Source organism: Arachis hypogaea, chromosome 9 (genome assembly GCF_003086295.3).
Source record: "Arachis hypogaea cultivar Tifrunner chromosome 9, arahy.Tifrunner.gnm2.J5K5, whole genome shotgun sequence".
Taxonomy (NCBI): Eukaryota; Viridiplantae; Streptophyta; class Magnoliopsida; order Fabales; family Fabaceae; genus Arachis; species Arachis hypogaea.
The window spans coordinates 104039973-104065371 of record NC_092044.1 but is presented as its reverse complement, the minus strand read 5'-3'; the positions used below and the strand labels follow the sequence as shown (position 1 = coordinate 104065371).

Here is a 25399-nt window from a genome sequence, read left to right as displayed (position 1 = left end):
TCAGATTGATTCGGAGCAACCTTAGCTATTTGAGCTCCATCATTTCTTTTCTTTAACCTCTTTTCTCTTATTGTCTCCAATGCTTGTCTTCTTCTTTTTGTAACGCTGTCTTGTATTTGCTCAGATATGAAAGTTCATAAAATAAGTTTGAAGGAACCTAAAACGAAAGCATCAATAAAGTAAAAGAAAATACGATTCGAGAAACTTACTGCTTGTCAGATTATGTTTGCTTTTTTGCCATCCTTTGCAGTTGTTTTCTTTTTATTATGGGTGTTTTCTCAATTTCTTTTTCTCTGTAACATATACAAAGACATTGAATTTATACCAGAGAAAAATATAAGCAAGAAAAAGACACTAACAATCAAGTGAACGAAACTGACAGACACCACCAAACCGAAAGAAATTCATACGCCGAACAAAACGTGATAGTCATTCAATCATCAAGAAAAATATTTCCGAATAAAAAAGAACTCAACTTGAGCAACTGCATTGAACAATATCACATTTGAAATTTACTTTTACTTAACTAGCATACATAAACAATTTTAAGCAAGGAAATGCAAAAACTAAACCAGATGAATATCATACAATCATATAAATGAACATCATCCAATACTTACTGGCTTTCAGATTTACTTGTGCCCTTTGAATCTGTCAGCACATGCTTTCTTTTTTTGCTTTGTTTTTTTTAACCACCTTCTGTGGTTGTTTTCTTTTCTTTGTGCCACTTTTTTCAATTTCTTCTTCTCTGCAATACATAAGAACAAATGCATAAGAACAACTTTAAGCAAATACAAGTTAAATGAAATCAATATGAAAATCAAACTTACTAGTTTTCGGATTCACTTTTGCTTTCTGAATCCGTTGGAGTGCTTTCATTTTCAGTTGTTGTTTCTGAATCCGTATCAACAAGCTTTTGTTTTTTAACCACCCTCTTTTGTCTTGTTCTCTTTGCTGGTGGTGTTTTGTCGGATTCGGATTCAGTTTCAGAAAATCTTTCTTCTTCCGAAGAAGAATCCAGATCAACAATTTTCTTTATTTTCTTTCTTTCCTTTTTCCTTCTTATCTAACTTCTTTGTTTTTTCTTCCTTCTTTATGTTCTTTCTGTACAAAAGTCCCTAAAACAGAAATTTATTTGATGAGAAATACAGTAACAATCAACTGAATCAACATTAGCAACCCACCGAATCAAATAATAGTAATGTGCTGAATAAAATGCCATAAAATGTGATAATTATTTAATGATCAAAAAAATATTTTTGCATGCACAAGAATTTAATTGAAGACACTAACAATCAGGTGAACCAAACGGATCAGACCCACCGAACCGAATAAGATTCATATGGTGAATAAGACGTGACAAATATTTAATAATGAAGAAAAGTGTTTATGAATGCACAAAGATTCAAATGAATATACTAACAATTGCAAGTAGGAGAAATAAATCAATTATAACCTAAAACACAAGTTTATTTAGTTAGTAGTTTATTTTAGAAGCATTTGAAATAAAATTTTAGGGGGAATTTTTTGTTTAATTTACCAATGGGTCAGTTGCTTCCCTCGAAATCTGGTCAAGCATCTTTTGCTTTGTCCAATGGGCCACCCACGATTCTGGGGGAGCATCAGGTCCGAATGGGCGAGGGAACTTAGTTTTATGGAAGTATATCAGCATCAAAACAAAAACACAGCCATCAATGGACTGTTTTGTTCCCTTTCTCTTGTTTTCTGTTCCTTTCATCAAGAAGTTGAGCACATGTTTTGGCCAATCCCACTCTTGGATGTTTTCCACATGAAAGATAGGCGGCTTATGTATTGGGGAGGCCACCTTTACCGTGGTCGGTAGCAAGAAGCACTTTTGTATGAAAATGACAAAAGTCCTTTTGAATTTTTGCCGGTTTTCCTCCCCTTCAACGCTCATATCCAGCACATTATTTGTCTTCCCAATTTAGTTTTGTGTAATCAAATTTGTCATAAAAAATATTCCCTATAATATTTTAATAGCAACAAATCAGCCAAAAGATATAGCAATGAACGGAAAATAAGCAAGAAGTGGAAAGTGTATTACCGCCGTTGTTTATGCCTAGTGCAGCTGCTACCTTGCGAGGAGTTATTTTAATGTTCCCCTGGAGAGTTTTCAAGCATCCCTTATAGTCATCAAAGAAATCAATCAATTCTCTCAATAGGGCGTAAGAGACATTCATTTCTAGGACATGTGTCAGGGACCCAAATCCCATTTGTTCAACTATATCTCTCTTTTCTTGAATCATATTCCTAAATACTGTTGCTATTGCCTTTGTTTGGCATCTGCAATCATGAGTTTTCTGCAAGTTTTGAAACAGAATGTGAGAATATTTTTATAATACAAAATAGATATTATTTGAACGAAAGCGGATAAATATATTTAATGTGCTTACATTATAATATGGCTTCTCCTTTTTTGTCACTATTGTCTTGTTGTGTTTTGCTGTAATGAAATTTTTTTACCAATACTTCAGTCAATACACTTAAAAGCACAAGCATGCAGTAAATATCAAGTTCAAATCCCTAGTTATATTGTAAAAATGCAATTAGAATAAAGCCTAAACCCTGAACACACTAAATAATTAGTGAATGAGAATAACCAAGCCCACCAACCGAATACAATCCATGTGGTGAATAAATCTTTATAAGCTTTCAATTATTATGAATAGTATTTCTTCATGCAATAGAACTTAACTAAATAGAGTAACACTCAAGTTCAAAGACCTAGTTACACTATCCACTAACTGAATAAAAATAAGAACAAATTTGATTTAAAGCCCTAGTTATATTATAAAAATGCAATCAGAATAAAGCCTAAACCCTGAACACACTAAATATCAAGTGAATGAGAATAACCAAACTCACCAAACTGAATACAATCCATGTGGTGAATAAATCATTATAAGCTTTGAATGATTATGAATAGTATTTCTTCATGCAAACCCCTAGTTATACTGTAAAAATACAATCACAATACATTGATCTACTGAACGAAGCAAATCAATCCAGTAATCCTGAAATACAACTAGGAGAAATGCCACATTACAAGATTTCAAATGAACAGTAGTTTTTCTCATACCTTTGGTAGTCTTTGTTGCTGTTTTCATTCGTTTTTTCTTGTTCTTGACGAAATCTTGTCGCGATTCTTCTCCAGTAGTGGTTTCCGCAGAGACCGTGACTGAAGTTTGAGTGATTTTGAGAGAGATTCGAAGAGAAGGAGGTTTTTCATGTAGCGATTTCATGTTGAGGAAAAATTACATTTCTTCATAATAAGCGCGAAGTAACGAAGGGATTTTTGGGTGCATGTTTTCACGTTTCATTAATATGCATGACTCTATTTGAGTTTAGACCAATTTAGTTGCATGGTTACATAGATGTGTAGCAGGCCTGTTATTATTATTATTATCATTAGTAGTAACCATATTATTATTATTATTATTATTATTATTAACTGCTAATATTAAGAAATTACTAGTAAGTTTTAGTATTATGGTGATAGTTGTTGTTAATATCAATAAATATTATCCTTTTTTTGCAGACTATCAGAAATTTGTTGCCTAAAAAACTTGATCCGTCGGATACCTTTAACGAGCGAGCTACAGTGGCACTAGCATTGATTGACTGGGTTTCAACAAATTTCACGAATAGGTGAAATGAGAGACCATTCTGCACTGTTAAGTGCCTTGGTGGAATGGTGGAGGCCAAAAACCCACATGTTTCACCTTCCAGTGGGCGAGGTGATGGTGACGCTAGAAGATGTGATACATATACTTGGCCTCCAGATTAACGGACACCCCGTCACCGGTAGATTGGATAGCAGTCACCAGTTTTTGGTGGATAACTGCATCGCTTGTTTTAGTCGGCAGCCGGGTCCGAACGATCACGTCTTGGGCAAGGTAAATCTTGCATGGGTCCGGCAGTGCAGAGACACTAAACTGCGTGACACGCAAGAGTCTATTGAGCGGTACGTCAGAGCTCACATTTTCTGTGTGCTTGGTACAGTGGTATTTCCAGATAAGTCTACCACGGCTTTGAACTCGAAGTTTTTGCCTCTACTTTTAGATTTTCATTGGATTCCATAATACAGTTGGAGGGCAGCTAGTCTGGCACATCTATACAGATCGTTGTGTTATGCATCACGGTACAACTGTAAAGAGATGGATGGGCCACTCATTCTGTTTTTTGTTTGGGCATGAGAGCGTATGCCGTTCGTGGCCCCTATTCCGTGCAATGAGCTCCTCGATGTTGGTGTTCCACTTGTGCGACGGTAATGTTTATTATTATTATTATTATTATTATTATTATTATTATTATTATTATTATTATTATTATTATTATTATTATTATTGCGAACCACCATCAGTCAGACAAGGCAAATAAAACGCACACTAGTTGTAACTTGAATTAATAATCATAACATAACCATATTCACATAATGAGGAAATTCTGGGGCATGCATGGCTTCGAGATCCAGAGTCCACATAAAAGACGGAATACCAAAGGGGTATTGACGTACAATCGCATCCGCTTCATTTTATACCGTCGGATTGCCTACCAAGTCTCCATCATCGTTTTCGTCGTCGACTTCATAGTTGGCTTCGAACTCCTCTTCACTGTCGTTGTTATCTTCTTCCCAATCTATATCCCCGAGCTCATCCACATTGACCTCCTCGCCAACCGCGTCCAACTCGAATGTTGTTCGAACTCAACATACAGCTCTATCATTGGCACGTGAAATCGGGTTTGTTGATAAATACAGAACATTTGCTGCATACTTGCATCGTTAGTGATGGACGTTATTTGAAACTGTATCAGCCCACCAAATACTTGTACAGAATTTCTGTATAAAATGTTGTTCACTCTTTTCGAAATATGACTTTATATGTTATCATAAAGATCATTTTTCAACTCTATAAAATTCATGGTGCATGAAATAGCAAATGACAATGGACATTCACAAACAAAAGTCACTCATTCATGTGTGTTTAGTATAATCTCACCATTATAATATACTCGCAAATTTGCAACACCTTCCATAACTTCAACTCCACCTAATCCGATTTTTTTTGACACAAGTAACTGTAAAAAAAATTCACAACTATGACATATTCGGAAGAGAGAAGAATAGGAGTACAAGTGAAGTGAGGGATTACAAATGAATTCCGAATTGTATTTATAGGCAACACTCTTGATTAAAATATTTTTTTCTCCAAAAAATGCAACCTACGTTTTATGCTATCCAAAAAAAGTTTCTGACACCTGAAAAATGCAACCTGCGTTTTGCTTCTTTAAAAGAAAAAATTTGACAACCCCAAAAAACGCAGGCTGCATTTTGTTGTTTTAAAAAAATTTAAAATATTACCCATCCATAAGACGCAAAGTGCGTTTGGGCCACAAGAAAATAAAAAAATAATTAAAAACCTGAAAATAATAAAACGGAGGCTGCATTTTATTATTTTGATGAACAAAAAAAATAAAAAGCTATTAAAAATAATAAAACGCAAGTTACGATTTATATCGATATCATAGCAGAAAAATTTTTGTTCATCCATCCATTTCATTGCACTACACCATTATTGTTTCCATATATGAAAAAATGAGCCACATATTTTGGTTCCAAAATTTTCTCATTTTTTATATGACTATTTTTATTATTATCAAAATTTTAATTTATTATGGAACGAAAGAAAAGTAGTGAATTGGAATTTTTATTGTTGTTACTTTTATTTAATTTATAAATTAAAATATATTATTTTGATGATTGTGTGTGTTAAAAAATAAAATGAGAAATTCTAAAATTTATCAAAACTCTCTAAAAGCTGCATGTGTTGAAGTAAATAATTTGCAATTTAGTTTAAAAATTGTCACCTTTTAAAAAAAAATACTATAACATTTGAAAAGTATTAAGAAAATTACCCACGCTTATTCTCAGGTCTTGAATTGTAAATAGAAAACTTTTGAATAATAACGGTTTGGAAACCCTTACCCTTTTCCTTCCGCTGCCATCCTCGTCTCCGGCGCCGTTTGATTATCTGCCACCACGACCTCAGTTGCTCCGCCGCAAGAGCTTCACCTCTCATCCACGACAATTGCGTAGGTTTTTCATTAGACGCTGACTCTATTTGCTTCATTCTACTTTCTTCTTTTTTTTCTATTTAGCTTATGTAGTGATTGAACCTTAGCTTACTAATTAATATTGACCGGTAGATTTAGATCAAATTCTTAGTTTTTTTGTTTCTTTTTCCTTTTTTGGCTATTGTTTTGTTAAATTTTAAGCTTAAATTTCAATTGGCATTTTATTGGTACCTTTACGTAAATTAGAGTAAGAATGAATGGCATAATAGAGAGTATTACTAAGATTAGTAGAACCAATGGAAGTGTTTTGTTTCTATTGGTATGAGGTGAAGTATAGTTTTGAAATGAGTGTCTGGCAAACTTTTGTGATAGTTGTGCTTAATGTAGATTAAGTTCTTTTGAATTTTGCGCTATCTTTCTTATTGATGGTAATTTTTATGATCTGGACTTCCATTTGGGATTAAATGTTTTTGATACAACTTGAATTTTAGTGAATTCAGAGTTTGACATCGTTTTGATTCATCAGAATTATCATAGCACATAGGACATAGGTGCTGCAACTGCACTCTGCAAATGAAGTTTGCAGTGAAGAAAGCATTGAGTAGCAGTGGCGCTCGTGTGGGAGTACTCGAGGTGGGAAGCTGCCCGGCGCCAATCGAAACCCCTGCTCTTCTCCTGGCTACTCGAAAAGGCCTCCCTCACTTCATCTCCCCTGAGCTTCTCCCTTCTCTCCCATCGCCTGATTCCAACCTCCTTCAAGTGTCTCCTCTGCACTTGTAAGTTATAGGCACCCTCATGTTCACAATCTTCGCATAATGCCCTCTCATTATTTTCTCTTGTCTACTTCTCTAGTTTGGAAGGACTCTCTACAACCACTATATCAAAAATAGGAGGCCTTCACCAAATGCTTGGTTTGAAACAACATGGAATTGCAGCTGTACCCAGGGATTCTATACAGTGCCTTCCTGAGTCCAAAGCAGCTACCAGACTTGGAGCTTCTTTCGAGACACCTTGTGGCCGTCTATTGGTAAATTTATTGCCACTTGGGTTTGAATATTGTCTTTATGATAGTACTGTATATCTTTCTAATTTTAAATTTTGACATGACCAGATTAAACCTAAAGATTATATTGAAATGATATCCTGCATGAAGCCAAATATATGGGCATCTTTGGCAGATGAAGTACCTGCTTGGGTCTCTGAGAAAAGGAACAAAACCTCGGTAGATAGAACTTTGAGATGGCTTGATGACTGCATTTCGTTGTATCCGGTAAAGGACAGTTTATGATTTTCCTCTCTAGCTGTGTTATGAATTCATTTCTTGCAATTGAAATAGTTGATATCTTGTCTTCCTTCTTGCTTTTTTTTTCTTTTCTAGCCAAAAAATTAAGACAAAAAGATAAATTCATTAATTTTGATCTCAACATTCAGGCAGCTGGATCTATCTTTGGTGCCATCGTTGGAGGCACAAGTTTGGAAGAAAGGAAGCGATGTGCAGAGGAGGTAGCTAAGCGAAATGTATCAGGTTCTTTGTTTTTCTTCAGTTTGTGTAAGCCTAAATTGTAGAGGTATTAGGATGTTATCAATACGTTGAGTATTGTCATAGAGCAATCCATTATCTGTTCCTTAATTACTCCTCACTTGCTGGCGCTGGTATATGTAAGATGCACCGTTAGTCCCTCTGCTGTGACAAATGCATGTTATTCATTATGGAACTTAAATTATTGAAAGTTAAATCTTTTTGAAATGCATAACTTACTTATGATCATTGATGCAGGCTATTGGATTGGAGGATTTGGACTTGGAGAGGGCATTGACGAGCGACCTGCTCTTTTAAGAGAAGTTATGGTAAGTGTCATTTCAGGAGTTGTTCAATAAGACCCCATTTTTTAATTGAACTTTATGTAATAGTTCAAGCTAAGTTGTGATAATTTTGACAAGTATAGACTACTGCTGAAACCGTAAAACCTGATTTTCTTGTAACTATTTTTGTGTATGTGCGGATGTTTTGTAGAGATTACTATTCATGCTGGACATTTTTTAGTTTTATCTGAAATTCCTAACTAAGTAACCTTTTTCTCAGGATATCTTGCCAGACGAGAAGCCACGCTTAACATGTGGGCTTGGACTCCCAGGTACATGATTTATATAATTAAGCTCTTATATGTTATCGTCCTGCTTAGCTTGATGGATGTAGTTACCTCCTTGTATTTCCGAAGACATTTATTTTTTTCTTTTCAGTCTATCATCTTCGTATACATGCTTCTAAAGCTGAATTCCTGAAGTTAGGATTTTTGCTAGTAAAGAGTTTTATAAAAATATAGTCGCGTTGTGAGTATAGATTCTAAACCAACAGAAAATCCCTTCGTACAAACGTTTTGATTGTCACAAGTAACAAACTCCTAAATAAATTGATAAACCGAAGTATTTAAATCTCGAGTCGTCTTCTCAAGGAATTGCAGGGATGTATGTTCTTATTATTGGTTATGAAGATTGTAAATAGGGGTTTTAAAGATGAGGAACAAGTAATTTAAATGGCAGGTAAAATAAATAAATAACTGTAAAATAAACTTTTGGCAAGGTATGAGAAATTGGAAGTCCTATCCTAGTTATCCTTATCAATGATGATGAAAATTGAATCTTAATTTCACTTAGTTAACCTTTGCTAGTACAAGGGAATGTCAAGTGACTAATTAGTTTGATCTTCAAATCCTAGTTAATTCCTAGAAAAAGATTGGGATTGTAGAAGTTCAAGCTAATTAGCAAAGATAGCGATTATCGATCACGTTGAGTCTAATAACTCCTGAGTTACTGATTTCTTAATCAAGACCAAAAGGAGAAAAGTAAATCTACTGGAATAAAAATGTCTTCGGATTGGGAGCAACAGTAACATAAATAAAAGAGAGTAATAATAAACTGAAATACCTCAAAATCATAAATTGATAAAGATATCAAATGTAACATGGGCAGTTATAGCCAAATAAAGAAGTTGAGTTGAACATAAAAATCCATAAACTAAATTGAGAAAACAAATAAAATGAACATCGAATCTGTAATTGAAGAAGATGGAAATATTCCTAATTTCTAAAAATCCTAATCCTAATACCTAAGAGAGAGGAGAGAACCTCCCTCACTAAAAACTACATCTAAACTATGAAAAGTGCTTCTTGAAATTTGCTCCTTGATTGTTCACTTCATTCCTCCACTTTACAGCCCTTGATCTGTGTTCTCTGGGCTTAGATCTGGGCCAAAAAGAGCCCATAAACTGCTGGGAACGAGATCTGTAATTTTTGGTGTGTGGCCTCTGTCACGCGTCCGCGTGGGTCTCGCGGTCGCATCATTTGGAGTTTTCCTTGTCACGCGGTCGCTTGTCATGCGTCCGCATCATATGCGTTTCGCTTATGGCGCGCGATCGCGTCAATCACGCGGTCGCGTCACTGCCATTTCGCGATGGCATGCGGCCGCGTCGTCCATGCGTTCGCGTCGCTACCAGTTTCTTCAAAAACTCCATTTTGCGCTTTCCTTCCATTTTTGTATGTCTCCTTTCCATCCTTTAAATCATTCCTGCCTTAGAAGATCTGAAAATACTTAACACACAAGTCACGGCATCGAATGGCAATAAAAGGTAATTAAAATTAATATTTTTAAAGCCTAGGAAACATGTTTTTCACATACATCACATAATAAGGAAGGAAAAGTAAAACCATGCAATTTCACATAAATAAGTGGGTGAAGGATTGAATAATTCACTTAAATTCAGCACAAAATATATCATAAAATATGGGTTTATCAATCTCCCCACACTTAAACAATAGCATGTCCTCATGCTAAATCCAAGATAAAGAGTAAGGTAAAGTGGTGGAATCTCATGCAATGCAATCTATTCTAAATGCATCTACCTAAATAAGTCATGCAAATCTAGTTATCATTCACCTATATATAAAGCTTTACATGTAGTCAAATTAATTCACATTCTCAAGGAATCATATATGCATAGCCAACCTTAGATAATATTAAAACACTTTTACAATTGAGATGGGTAAATAAAATATTTTTCAAACTTGCAAGACAATTAGCAATAGAGGTAGAGATATATGGTGATGAGCTATTGAACCCTCACTGGATTTTGTGTTTACTCTCTAGTCACTCAGTATTTATTGGGTTAATCACTCTATTCTTCTTTCTATCCTTGTTTTTCATAACTTTGTTATTCATCTAACCAATCAACAATTATAGAATATAGGCATACAAAAATCATGAGGTCTTTAATTAAGGTTGTAATGGGACCAAGGTAAAGGTAAGGGCATATGTATAAGGCTAAGTGAGCTAATTAAGTGAATCCTTGATTAGTCTAAGATCTCACCTAACATACATATTTTGTAAAACAAAGCTTCTTTACCTATTTTTCCATATTTTTCCCATCTTTTATATTACATGCTCATATCTTAATTTTTTTATTTATGTTTATCCTATGTGCGTCGCTTTTTGCGTTTGGGAAATTCTTTTTGTATCCCCTTTATTCAAATACTGAAAAATAAATTTTTTTTTGTTACACATGGTAATTAAATTATTTTGACTTCACATGAGCATGTTTACCAAAACTTTTAAAAATAATTTTTTTATTCTTTTTAACTTTCTACCTTTTTGTTTCTTTCATCCATGTTCCCATAAGGTTCCCACACTTACACAATACACAATTTCTATCTTAAGCTAACTAAGGATTCAACTTGGGATTTTTATTTTGTTTTTCTGCTTAAGGCTAGTAATGTGGTTATAAAACAAGAGGGGATTTAAAGGCTCAAGGGGGCTAACAAGGGTGATGTAGAAGGTAGGCTAATTTGAGAATGGTGAGCTAGAATCAAACAATGACCTCAATCACTTTCTTGGTATGTATCTATATTCTATAATCGGACATATAGATTAAAACAAAGTAAAGAACACCAGAATAAATAAGAAGGGCGGAACACACAGGAATAAAATATTATGGTTTAAATGTAACCATGCAATTAAGCTCAAAATTCACAGGCTGTGTGTTTTCTAACTCAAAAATCATATATCACTTAAGTATGTCATGTAAGTAGAAATTAAGAGTTCCCATTATTCTCAATGTAAAATATATTGGATGGCTTTAAACTTTTAGTGTTCCTCCTTGATGAAATGTTGTTAACTAACTAACATGTAATACTATATATACAAGGTGTGTGGATTGATTCTGTTAAAGTCTCTAGCTTACTTCCTTTTTATTTTCAATCAAATCAACTATCATATGCTAAAAAGGGTAAACTATACTAATTAATCCACTTAATAAATAACTAGTAAACTAAGGTGCAAATCAAGCTAAAATATCCAAGATGTATACATATAGCTCAAAGTGCGTAATGCAAAAAGTACAATAAAAAAGCAAAAAGAGAAAAATGTGCAAAAATACAGAAAATGGACAAAATAAGAAGAGAATTTGTGGTGATTCACCAAAATAAATAGATGCCAGAGATGGCAACCTCCCCACACTTAAATAATAGCATCGTCCTCGATGCTCACTCAAGTTGGGTGTGAAGGAGTCATTTCCGGAAGGATGGGCTGCTGGTGTCTCGGTGGTGGGTTGAGGATCTGTCTGCTGTAGGGGAGGCTCTGACTGGATAGGAATCTCTGTATCGGCGGTCTGAAGCGAGAAGGGGGAGCGTTGCGGTGGGGTCTGGGTGGTCATCGGAGGTGCGGCGGCGAAGGGCAGAGAGAGGGGGGTGGTTGCAGGGAAGAGGAAGAAGAAAGGGGTTGGGGGGCGCGCGATGGGTAGGGTTCGCGACACAGGGGGTTAATAATTTGCAAGCCACGCGATCGCGTGGAGCACGCGGTCGCGTGGCTGGTGTGGAATTGGGTTGGTGCGATCGCGTGGGGCACGCGGTCGCATGGAATGGGTAGATAATGAAGGACGCGATCGCGTGAAGCATGCGATCGCGTCGCTAGAAATCGTGCGAAACGCACAATTCTAGCGTCGGTTCAGCGCAACTCACTGTCTCCTTTGGGGTGGTGTGCAATCCATGCGACGCGATCGCGTCGCTCACGCTGTCGCGTGGGATTGGTGTTGTGCAAGTGACGCGGCCGAGTCAAAGATGCGACCGCGTGGGTCGTGTTGTGCGAAACGCGCAACAGCCGCACGATTCCAGCCCAACTTTCTGGAAGTTGGATCTTTACGCCGATCTCTAGGTCACGCGGCCGCGTGAATGATGCGGACGCGTGGGGAGTGTTTTTCGCAAATGACGCGAACGCCCGAGCGATGCGGTCGCGTCACACGCCTTCTTTTTTTTATGTAGATATGCAAGGCTAAATGCAATGTTATGAATAGCATCCAGGTTCAATAAAAAATACGAAATCATAAAAAAAAAATTCAAACAGTACGAAATAAAGAAATTGAGAAAGAAATGACCATACCATGGTGGGTTGTCTCTCACCTAGTACTTTTAGTTAAAGTCCTTAAGTTGGACATTGGATGAACTTCCTGTTATGGCGGCTTATATTTAAATTCATCCAGAAATCTCCACCAATGCTTGGAATGCCAATAACCTCCGGGATCCCAAACAAGGTACGTAAAGCTTTTAAGCAGCTTCAAACATATTCTTAGGCTCCCGGGGTGACGACTGTCGGAATAGATTTCAGGATCCCAAATTCTACCTGTACACCCGTTTTTATCTTGATCTGCATTTCTCCAGCTGGGCGGTTTAGAAAGTAGATTCTCACCATGGTGACCAAACGTTTTCCGAGATCCATTCGATTGATCATTATGCCAATCCGTGCACTTCGAGTTGAAGCGTGGAACTTTATTGAACCTTGTGCACCAGCTCTGAGTACGAGCCATTTCCTTCTTACTCTTAAAGCCGCAGAGAACTCTAAGCTGGCCATCTGTTTCAAGCAAACCATATTCAAGTGGGAATTTGAAGATAAAGGTCAAGGATTTTACCCACTTGAAGTTTGTGTTGGGTGGTAGTGGCCTTGGGATAGGTGTTTCCAGTGGTTCTGTAAGTTCTGCTCCCTTGTAATCTTCTGTGAATTCCTCCACTTCTTGGCAAATTTCTTCCGTTTCAACCATGTCTTGATCAAAGTCTTCGATATCTTCCTCGTCACTCGAGTCATAATTAGGAGGTTGAGAGAAATTGACCTCTGCGTCATCTTCGTATTCACTTGGGGAAGATTCTTCTATCTCAAAGGATTCTCTTGTGGATGCAAGTTCATCACTAAGAGAACTTGACTCGTGATCATCATCATCAAGGAAACATGCGTCTTGAGTTATTCCGTCTAGTTCTTCATAAGATATCTGCATTGGAGGCGGTGTAACATCTTCTTTAGCATCAATTGTAGCGTCTTCGACGGAATTTTCTACAACTCTGTATTCCTGCGGAGGTTCAACATCTCCTAAATCTTCAACCAACTCTTCTTCTTCTACAATGACAGCGTCCTCTACTTGTTCCAGTACGAAGTTATGCTCTATGCTGTCCACTGGGGCTTCTTGTGTCTTCTTCACAATACATTCTTTATTAGATTCTCCACATGAAGCCATGAGAGTCTGTTGAGTGTCCAAACGTATGGAAGATAATTGATTTATTACTTGCTCCAATTGATGAAGGGTTGCATTAAATTGGTTTACTGATTCTTCGAAGCGAACTTGTGATTCTTGGCTTGATACATATGGACATGGTGTGTAGGAGAGTGGTGATTCTTGGGAGTAATTGGATTGGCGTTGGGGCAGATAAGGATCATATGGTGTCGAATGGCGAAAAGAAGCTTGTGAGTATGGTGGGTTGAGGTTGTGTTGAAAGGATGGTCTCTGAGCATAGGGTGGGGCTTGTTGGTAGCTACAAGGCGGTCCACCATATCTATCAGCTTGGTATGCATTGTGGAATGGTCTTTGTCCATAATATCTAGGAGGGTGTTGTTGCCTAAAGGGGTGATCAGATCCTCTTGGCTCCATCCATTTTTGATTGCTTAGACCTTGATGCATAGTCCTGTTATAGTTTTCATTCCTTGCAGCAAAAGTAGAACCAAACTCAAAGCGAGAGGGGTAAGAATTCATAGTAGTTATCAAAAATAAGAAGGGAAAACAAGAACAAATAAACAAGTAAAAGAAAAATATTTACAATAACCAATAATAAGACACACGTTTGCAAATCCCCGGCAACGGCGCCATTTGGAAGTTAGGATTTTTTCTAGTAAAGAATTTTATAAAAATATAGTCGCGTTGTGAGTATAGATTCTAAACCAACAGAAAATTTCTTCGTACAAATGTTTTGGTTGTCACAAGTAACAAACCCCTAAATAAATTGATAACCGAAGTATTTAAACCTCGAGTCGTCTTCTCAAGGAATTGCAAGGAGGTATGTTCTTATTATTGGTTATGAAGATTGTAAATCGGGGTTTTAAAGATGAGGAACAAGTAATTTAAATGGCAGGTAAAATAAATAAATAACTATAAAATAAACTTTTGGCAAGGTATGAGAAATTGGAAGTCCTATCCTAGTTATCCTTATCAATGATGATGAAAATTGAATCTTAATTCCACTTAGTTAACCTTTGCTAGTGCAAGGGAAGGTCAAGTGACTAATTAGTTTGATCTTCAAATCCTAGTTAATTCCTAGAAAAAGATTGGGATTGTAGAAGTTCAAGCTAATTAGCAAAGATAGCGATTATCGATCACGTTGAGTCTAATAACTCCTGAGTTACTGATTTCTTAACCAAGACCAAAAGGAGAAAAGTAAATCTACTGGAATAAAAATGTCTTCGGATTGGGAGCAACAGTAACATAAATAAAAGAGAGTAATAATAAACTGAAATACCTTAAAATCATGAATTGATAAAGATATCAAATGTAACATGGGCAGTTATAGCCAAATAAAGAAGTTGAGTTGAACATAGAAATTCATAAACTAAATTGAGAAAACAAATAAAAGGAACATTGAACCTGTAATTGAAGAAGATGAAAATATTCCTAATTTCTAAAAATCCTAATCCTAATACCTAAGAGAGAGGAGAGAACCTCCCTCACTAAAAACTACATCTAAACTATGAAAAGTGCTTCTTGAAATTCGCTCCTTGATTGTTCACTTCATTTCTCCACTTTACAGCCCTTGGTCTGTGTTCTCTGGGCTTGGATCTGGGCCAAAAAGAGCCCATAAACTGCTGGGAACGAGATCTGTAATTTCTGGTGCGTGGCCTCTGTCACGCGTCCGCGTGGGTCACGCGGTCGCGTTATTTGGAGTTTTCCTTGTCACGCGGTCGTTTCAGTCATGCGTCCGCATCATATGCATTTTGCTTATGAGGCGCGATCGCGTCAATCACACGGTCGCGTCATTGCCATTTCGCGATGGCATGCGGCCGCGTCGTCCATGCGTTCGCGTCGCTGCCCGTTTCTTCAAAAACTCCATTTTGCGTTTTTCTTCTATTTTTGTATGTCTCCTTTCCATCCTTTAAATCATTCCTGCCTTAGAAGATCTGAAAATACTTAACACATAAGTCACGGCATCGGATGGCAATAAAAGGTAATTAAAATTAATATTTTTAAAGCCTAGGAAACATGTTTTTCACATACATCACATAATAAGGAAGGAAAAGTAAAACCATGCAATTTCACATGAATAAGTGGGTGAAGGATTGAATAATTCACTTAAATTCAGCACAAAATATATCAATTCCCCACTGGAATATTAGGTTCTTCATCAGTAAACCACTAACCACTGTTTCTGATCTAGATTTCTTGAGTAGATGCCAGTTTCCATCACAGCGATTTTTAAAACAACAAATCATTACCATTCTGTTCACCCCCTATTATGCTAATCAATAGAATTCATCTTTGATTTGAATATATACAATTTTTTTGCACATAAAAGCTTATTTGTTATTATTACCCTTACAGAGGAGATTTTGCAGGGGATTGCCGCAGGAATTGATCTTTTTGATTCAACGTAAGTAGCTATTCCACTTTCTGTTTTCTCAATATATCAATTCCCCTGGTGTTTGGTGTCAAAGAACTAGGAAGGTTTTTGTGATGATTCATAGGTACATCTATTCCCTCACACTTGGAGGATTTGCGCTAACCTTTTCATTGGACAAAAGCGGGGAGCAACATAATTTACAGTCAGACCAGATTGGAAGTGACTCCACTAAAATTAACTTGAGAGCAACAGCTTACCGGTAACATGATAGTTGTTACTGCCTTCTGTTCTTTTTATTATATGGTATTGGATTATTCTATAATATATGGAGATTTCCCTATGATTATTTTTGTTTTTCTTTCTGTTTTCTGTTCTGTATTTCTGCTTCTGTTGTAAATTAACATTAGGGATTGGTTTTCCCTTGTTAGAATTTCTTGATAGTCCTATGACTTAAACCTTCTGTTTGTTTATATCAATTGTAAATTTGTAATTACCTTCTCTCATTTCATCAATATACACTTTTTTGAGTTTGCTCTTCACTATATTTTCTCGGATGACCATGCATTTCAAAAACATGCTTAAACAATGCTGAATTTTTAGTAGTAGTAATCAGATTACATATTAAATGTCACTTCTTTCAACTGAGTTTTGTGCTTGCATTTTGATGCAGGAAAGATATGTCCCCCATTTTAGAAAACTGCACCTGCTATACGTGTCAAAATCATACTAAAGCTTACATCAATCACCTACTCAATGTTCATGAAATGCTGGCACAGACTCTTCTAGAAATGTAAGTTTTTCGTTACCTAAAATTATAGTTGTAATAGTACTATACAAGTATTAGTATCCTATTAGTACTAGTGGTGATAGTGTTGTATTAAATCAATAAATCCTGCAGACACAATACCCATCACTATTTGAGGTTCTTCCATGTAATAAGAGCAGCAATCCAAGATGGAAGCTTTGAGGAATTCCGGCAGGCGTTCTTGGAGAGCAGGCGTGAGCATTTCAAAGGAGAAGCCATTTCAACTTGAGATCATATACAAGTTAATGCAAATTTTGTTGTGAATTAATTAGTCGTGTAATTATTTGTGAAATTAAATTATAAAATGGGAATTATGGATTGCCATTGGGTGGGGAATGTTGTCCATGCATCACTTGTGGTTTTTTGTTCGAGTTAAATTACTTGCCAGTTTAGCTGTTCATTTATTAGATACACACTTGATGATACAAACTTGAAAGGGGTATATTTGATTCACAAAAGTAACCAATTATCCACAAACCTATTACTTGATTTTACTTTTACTTTTGTGTGTTTAATTCTAATGTATGGGTAAAATTTCTCACGGTCTATTAAAATTAAATTACTAATTTATTACAATTGAATTGAATAGTTAAACATAGATTAATTTTTATAAAACTGTTCATTTTTTTCTAAATATATACCGATGATACAATTCCAAGTAATCTACACCCCTCCCGTTTCACCAAACCCCCCCCCCCCCCCCCAAAAAAAAATAAGAGAGAAAAAAACTAAAAAGTAAAGCAATTTGTGCCATTAAATAATTACTGTTTAATATTAGACAAATACAACAAATAAAAAAAATATATTTGGATCCTCATTTTTTATATAAACTGCTATATCTTATAGAGTTTTACACAAATAGACATAAACTCCTATAATATATCGCAATTTATGTGAAAATATAAATAATATATAGAATGCTACGGTATGTAGAACCATCCTTATCACCTTCTACTTGAAAAACCTTGCCTCCTCCTTTCTCTCTCAAATTTGATCTATACATTGAATATTTTTGTTGAAAAATATATCTAATGGATTTAGAAGGCTATATTTTAGTTAAATTAAAACCCATTTAAATCACTTGACTTATTTATTTACTAAAAATAGCGACGGATGTTAATAACGGTTGATTTAAAAAAGAAAAAAAAGAGAGATATATACAAGTAGTATAATGCATAAAGTAGGTCAAATAAATACATAAGAAAAGAATAAATGAACAAAAATACACATGAAAAATTTTTGAGATCATAAAAGTACATACTACATAATTAAAATTTCAATGTATACATCAAAGATGGTTAACAATGGACAAAATTAACCTGCCATTAAAAAAGTTCTGTTTCCGTTAAGTTTAATATATACGTGATTATTAAAACAGTGAATTGGTACTCCTTATCATTATTTAGGGTATCTAATGTGAAAAATCAACAAAATATTATTATTAAGGGCTTGTTTGGGTGAGCTTTTAAGAAAAGATCTTTTTTCGAGTTATCTTTTTTTAAAAGATCTTATAGAAAAGTAAAAGTAATTTTATGTTTGGATATCTCATGTAAAAAGATCTTTTTATCTATCAATTATGTTTGGATATAACAATATAAAAGTACTTTTTTGTTTATTTATTACATGAAAAACATCTTTTTTTAAGGAAAAAAGATCTTTTAAAAAAAGATGTAAATTACATCTTCTTAAAAAAGATCTTTTTTCGATTTTACTAGTGCTTTTACTTTTACTACTAGAAATTTGCCAAACACGTTAAAAAATTAAAAAAGATCTTTTTTATTGAAAAAAGATCTTTTTTTTAACAAAATAATGGCGGCCAAATATGCACTAAAAGGTAGAACGTCGCTTTTTGAGTCTTGGATTGGTTGAACCCTAGTTTTACAAAATTCTCCAGAAGCTAGGGTGGGAGGTTGAAGGCATGTTTAGAGATTTGAAGATTGGAAGAGAGTACCTTCACGGAGAAACACCTTAATGCTATGTTTGTTTGAGTGGAAAATGGAAGGAAAGAAAAGGGAAGAAAGAAAATAGGAAGGAAAATGATTATTTTTTATTGTTTGGTTGGAGAAGAAAATTGAGGGGAAAGAAAATGGATGGAAAAAAAAGTGATGGAGCCCACCAATTTCTTTTCTCTCCAACATTGGAAAGAAAATGGAGAGAAAACTAATGTTTCTCTCTATACTTCCAATACTACCTCTTCACTTTTTTCAATATATATTATAATATAGGGATAAGATTGTCTTTTTATAACATTTCTTTCCTTCTTATTTTCCTTCCAACCAAACACATCTAAAAAAAATAAAAATCCACTCAATTTCTTTCCTTTCCTTTCTTTCCTTTCTATTTCTTTCCTCTTTATTTCTTTCCTTTCAACCAAATATAGCCTAAGTGACTATGGCAGATCATCCACCAAAGCTGTGTTGAAGAGAAAGAAGAAAAAAAAAACCCTTTCAATGGTGGCAAATGCTACCACGGCGTTGAGTTGATGTTATTAAAGTTGCAAACAGTGGGAATCCAAAGAGATGATTCTTTCGTTGTCCTTTGTATAAGGCATGCATCTGCAACTTGGTTTCAAATTGTGTTTATTGGAAGTCTTCCTTTTATACTTATGTCTTATTATGTTCATCTTCAATAAAACAGAAACTTGAGTTGAGATGTAAATATTTCGTCTAGCTTGATGAAGTCCAAGATTAGTACAGAGATAAAGCGATTTTAGATGCTAATTTGTTGCAACATTCATTTTTTGGGAGACAGAATGCTATTTCCATAGAATTAGATGATAAAATTGTGAAATTGATGTTAAACTTGAACACTAGGATAAGAGATGAAAATAGTGACTTAGGAAGTTGATAATTGAATGTATATTGGAATAGTTATTTGAGATTCTGCTTCAAAAAAATGACACTCTATCCTTTAATAACAATATTTTATTGATTTTAAAATAGGCAAAATTGTTATTTTTCACATCAAATACCCTAAACATTGATAAGGAGTACCAACGTACCATTTTAATGGCCACGTATACACTAAACTTAACGGAAATAAAGTCCTTCTAACGGCAGGTTAGTGTTGTCCATCGTTGGTTATCTTTGGTGTGTACTTTGGAATTTCGATTCTACACTTTTAATTTTTCATATGGCAAAAAGAGTGGTGTTTTCCACCGTTATTGGAGCTTTGTGTTATCCGCGAGAGTGGAAGGTGGCTGATAACAAATCGAAGGGTCCGATTTATCTCACCAAAGTTGGAGGGTCGGTATTGAGTCAAAACAGACCCTCAGATTTGCATATGGTGGAGAACGATGGAACGGCTGCACTTGAAACTGTGGAGATCGGACGAATGAGATTGAGTCCTCAAAAACCAGCCTCAGTTTTGTGACCATGAATAATGGACGGCCAGGGTTGAATCTGAGCAGATGGATGGTGAGGGAGTGCCTCCAAATCTAAGGATCAGTTTTGTGGTGAAATACAGCTGTCGCGCATGTAGCCTCTTCTTGTGGGGTGTAAGGCTCCTCTCTTTCTTCTCTCCCTCGCCACTAATCTCTCTCACTCTCATTCCCTTCATTCTGTAAAAAACTCATCTCAATAAGCTTCACTCTCCTGGAACCGAATTCTCACTAAACCAAATACACAATGCCTAAAAAGAAAAAAATTAAAAAAGTTAATCTAATTATGTAAGTATTTATTTTAATTTTTTCAGTATAAATATTAAAATAATAATATTATAAATTTAATGTTGTTTATAGATTAAATAGGTAGTATTAAAATGTGTTTTGTGTAGATATAAAATTAGTTATATATATGTATAGTTAGTTTATATTATTAATAATAATCTGTGGGTATGGTAGAGCTAACCATTACATAATGAATTTAAATTTATTTTATAGGTTTATTAATTGTATCTGTTAGAGTATCATAACAATTAGATTTGAGTTTATTGGTTATTTTTTATATTAGAATATTTGTTAATTTTTGTTTAGTGTTAGTGCCATAACAATTTAATACGCCATGTTGCTAAATTAATTAATAGTGTTTAATTTAGGATTGTGGATAATTTGATTAATTATTTTATATTATATGAAAATATAAATTAAAATTGTTAGTTTAATTTATTAGCTATACTTGCATGTAATAAAATAGATAGAATTTGCATTTTGACTTTTTTTATAATATTAAGATTAATGATAAAGTTAAGATGCTAATAAAAATAAATGGTTATATTTTTGTAGTTATTATAAGAGATAAGTATTGTTTTGGTCCCTAACGTTGAGGGTCAGAATCAAAACCGTCTCTATCGTAATTTTTTGTTTAGAATTATCCTTAACGTTTTTTTTTGTATTAAAATCGTCTTTTTTAATAAAATTTTTAATTTCATTCCTAAACTACCCTTATTTTAATAAAAAATATAAAATTTTTAAAAAAATAAAAAACAGAACGCGTTTTGGGAGGAGGGGGAGGGAAGAAAACGCGTTTTTGTTGGGAGGGGTGGGGGAGGGGGAAAGGAAACGCGAAGGAGGGAGGAGAGGAGGCTATCGTCTTCACCGCGGGTCTCCATCTTCACCACAGGTCTCTACCATCGCTTCTTGCCATCGCCGCCACCTTTGGGTCCTTCGCCACCGAGCACGAGCAGCGAGAGAGGAGATCTGAGAAAGAGAGAGGGAGCACCGGTGGAGGGGAGGAGGCCATTGCCATAGCCGCCGCCACCATCCGACACCTGCATCGTCGCCGTCGTGGATTGCGTCGCCAAGAAGGGGAGCCCGAGCTGCCGATCTACCCAGCCGCCGTCGCTCACGAGCTGCTGGTGGTCATGCTTCAGCTTCTACATTTACTTCTTCTGCATTTGCTTCTTCTGTTTCTTCTGCATCTACTTCTTCTGCATCTGTTTCTGCTTGTGTTGATTTTTTCTGCTTTCTGCTTTTGTTTGTGTTGATTTTGTTATTGAATTTGTTGAATTTATGTTGATTTGTTGAATTTCTGATTCTTTGATTTGTTGAATTTCTGCTTCTGCATCTTTTTCTGCTTTGTGCTTGATGTTGTTATGCTTGGTAGTGCTGGTGCTGGTGCTGGTGCTGGTGCTGGTGCTGATGCTGATGTTGGTGGTGGTGGTGGTGGTGGTGGAGGTAAAGGTGCCGGTAGAGATGAAGAGTATTTTTGTCCAGAAAAAATAAAAAAGATGATTTTAATACGAAAAAAAACGTTAAGGATGATTCTAAATCAAAAATTACGTTGGGGATGATTTCGATTCTGATCCTCAACGTTAGGAACCAAAAAAATACTTATCCCTTATTATAATGTTATTTGTTAGAGATTAGAACTAATTATTACCATAATGGAACTAATTATTAAGCTAATGGAAATAATTGTTATTTACGTTTTATGTTAGAATATAATTAAATATTTTACTTTGATGTATGTATGTGTAATAAAATTAGTTATAATGATAACTAAGCTAAAATTAATTTGGTGAAAAATTTTATTAGTTATACTAGTTAGTTTAGTATAAAGGTTAGTTTAGTATAAAGGTTGAATTAGTTTTGTTAATGTTCATGTTTATTATAAGTGTTTTAACTTATATACGATTAATTAAGGGACACAATTTGAGTTATTATTTGTCCATATTTTGTAGGGTACATGAATTTTGAGGTTTGTCTACCTGAATTTCTCGAATGCATACAATTCGATTGTCGAGCCACTTTTGCAAGCTATTGAATTTTATCATGTATCTCAAATTGGAGTGATCCAAGGTCAATTAACTTTGGTAACAACTCTTGTAGAAAGATGACACCCAAATACTCATACCTTTTATCTTTCTATTGGTGAGAGCACCGTTATGTTGAAAGATATGGCTCTAATCCGAAGTATTTCGATAGCTGGTCTTCCCATGACAAGAACAACCGTGACTAGTCATGAGGCCATGGAAGTTGAATGCTTACATCAGTTTAGGGTTGCACCTAGGACCAGTGATTGTAGAGGAAGTTACATCAAGATTACCTGGATTAGAAATGTGAAAAACAGATTATATCTGAATGATCGAGTTGCCATCGAGAAGTACATGAAGTGACATATATGTTTAGGTCACTCTTATTTGCTGATAAGTCTGGGTCTGCAGTTCACTGAAAATTTATGCCATTGCTTCGCGACTTTTCTTGGATTACTGGTGCGAATTTATAACCCACACTTACTAACTGGCAAGTGCACCGGGTCGTACCAAGTAATACCTTACGTGAGTAAGGGTCGATCCCACGAGGATTGATGGATCAAGCAACAATGATTGATTGATTGGCTTAGTTAGGCAAGTAGAAATTAGTTTTGAGATATTCAAAAGGTTTAAATTCGAATTTAGAATATAAAAAGGATAGACAAATAAATAAATTGGGAATAAAATATGGAGAAAACAGTTAAGGCTTCAGAGTTATCTATTTTTCCGGATTTACTTTTCTTACTAACTATTTTAATTATATAGGATTTAATTTATGGCAAACTATATGTGACTAGACCCTAATTCCTTAGACCTTCCTAGTCTCCTCTAAAATTCATTAACTGTCAATTTCTTGGTCAATTAATTTCAATTAGAGGGTAAAATTCAATTTTCAGTTTATATGCCACAAAAATTCTAATTACCCAAAAATAAGGGGATTATATGTCACGTATCCTATTAAATCCAGATAATTAAAATTGAGGAGAATATATTTTCAAGCTGTTGTTCAAGTAAAGAGCTTTTCCAAGTTTTACAAGAACTCAAATAGAAAGAGGGTCATATTTCCATTCCACCCAAATTCATAAGATAAAGAACGAAAACAATTCTTAAATATAAATCCAAAACATAAATTAAAATAGAAAAAGTAATAAAATCAATCCATACAAATAGACAGAGCTCCTAACCTTAACAGTGGAGGTTTAGTTGCTCATGGAATGTAGAATGTAAATTTGTATAGAATTCCCTAATGGAATCCCCCTAATGTAATGTAACGTGTTCAATAGAAGAGAAGTCTCCCCTATTTATAACTAATCCTAATTAATTTAAAATCTAATTATCTAAAAATAAAAATAATATCTTTTCCTAAAAGATAATATTTGAATTTAAATTCGAATTAATTTACAGATCTTTAGTTGATGGGTGGGGACCACTTGCTTTGTTCATTCTGCAGCTTCTACTCTGTGTTTTCTGGGCTGGAAAGTGGGTCAAAACAGCCCAGAAATCACCCCAGCGTCATTTGTATTTTTACAGATCACGCATGTGACGCGTCCGCGTCGTCCACGCGCTCGCGTCATTTGTGCAGATTCCAATCCATGCGTTTGCGTCAGGCACGCGATCGCGTCACTGCAATTTTTCCATTCCGTACGGTCGCATGAGCCATGCGTCCGCGTCGGTCTTCGCTGGTCATCTCTTTGGTTTCTTCTTTTTCTCTGCAGAAACTTCATCAAATCTCTCCGAATGCTATCTAAAATAAATAAAATTGCACAAAACTCAAAATAGCATCCATAGTGGCTAAAATATAATTAATTCTTAATTAAACTCAACAAATTAGATGCAAATTCATTAGGAAAAGATAGACAAGATGCTCACGCATCAATTACCGAAATCTGTCGGGAATCGGCATCCCTAACACACTTGTATAGAGTATTGTGTAAGGCATCTCGCTTTGACTATAAGGAGAATGACGGTCCACTGACATTATTACAGATCTGGGCTTAGATTCGTATGCCATTTCTAACCCCGATTCTTGGTTTTCCACAACATGTCCCACATGCTAACTGTAACACCCCAATTAGCCTAAGCTCTACCTCGCATAGTAAAGCAAAGATTAATCAAAGGTTACGATAGTTCTAAGCTCATACATATAATATATAGAATAAATAATATAATCTAGAAGCCTGATGAAGGATATAGCTCAAAAATCAGGATTTGAAAAGCGCAAAAACGTACTAACGAAGCTTCTAACTTAAAGCACAAGGTATAGAGATAATATAACAAAAGATAATAAAAGATAATAGTATAATAACATAAGGAATCTAGCCACGGCTCGCGGAGTTTAAGCCGGCTAGCCATATATACAAACAAAACAGAACTTGAAGTTTAAAATAGCTTATACAAATTTCTCTCTCAAATACAAGCCTCTAGGCAAAAGCAAAAAAAATTACAAAAGTGAGAGATATCTACAAAACAAATCAAAAGGACTCCAAAAAGTATCATGATCCTCCGCTCCTGTCACCATCCAAAGTAACTCACCGAGGTGGGTTGCTACATGCATCTGAAAAATACAACAGAAATATGGTATGAGAACCGGAGGTTCTCAGTATGGTAACAATGTCCAGTGATGTAGGATATAAGACCTCGGGATGCCAAAGGAAATTCTAGACTTCACATCCATCACAAGATTCAACCTTAAAGCATACTAAAACAATAAAGCATAATCTTAAACCATAATACAATCTAAGGGTAATCTATCTTAAGGAATTCTCTATTCTAACCAATCTCCGCTATCCCACAGCCTTCACCAACCTACCCTCCATGCGATCCCATCGCCACCGCCTTTCGATCCTCCTCAATCCTAGTAGAAAGCACAATTAATAGGAATGCAAGTAAA

At 35.2% G+C, this 25399-nt stretch overlaps 1 protein-coding gene across 2 annotated transcripts; it reads left to right on the top strand.

Annotated features, from left to right (window-relative positions):
- The first annotated feature begins 5865 nt into the window (after window positions 1-5865).
- LOC112711418 (uncharacterized) lies at window positions 5866-17295 on the top strand. Of its 2 annotated transcripts, none has more exons than XM_025764068.3 (11): window positions 5866-6114; window positions 6623-6872; window positions 6949-7123; window positions 7208-7366; window positions 7528-7621; window positions 7874-7944; window positions 8180-8231; window positions 15995-16043; window positions 16138-16272; window positions 16684-16803; window positions 16912-17295. In XM_025764068.3, the coding sequence occupies exons 2-11, from the start codon at window positions 6670-6672 to the stop codon at window positions 17045-17047; spliced, it is 1194 nt and encodes a 397-aa protein (XP_025619853.1). In that variant the 5' UTR covers window positions 5866-6114; window positions 6623-6669; the 3' UTR covers window positions 17048-17295. The 2 variants fall into 2 exon arrangements, with proteins under 2 accessions (XP_025619853.1, XP_072059450.1); XM_072203349.1 differs by having other exon boundaries at window positions 5936-6118.
- The last annotated feature ends 8104 nt before the right edge of the window (window positions 17296-25399 follow it).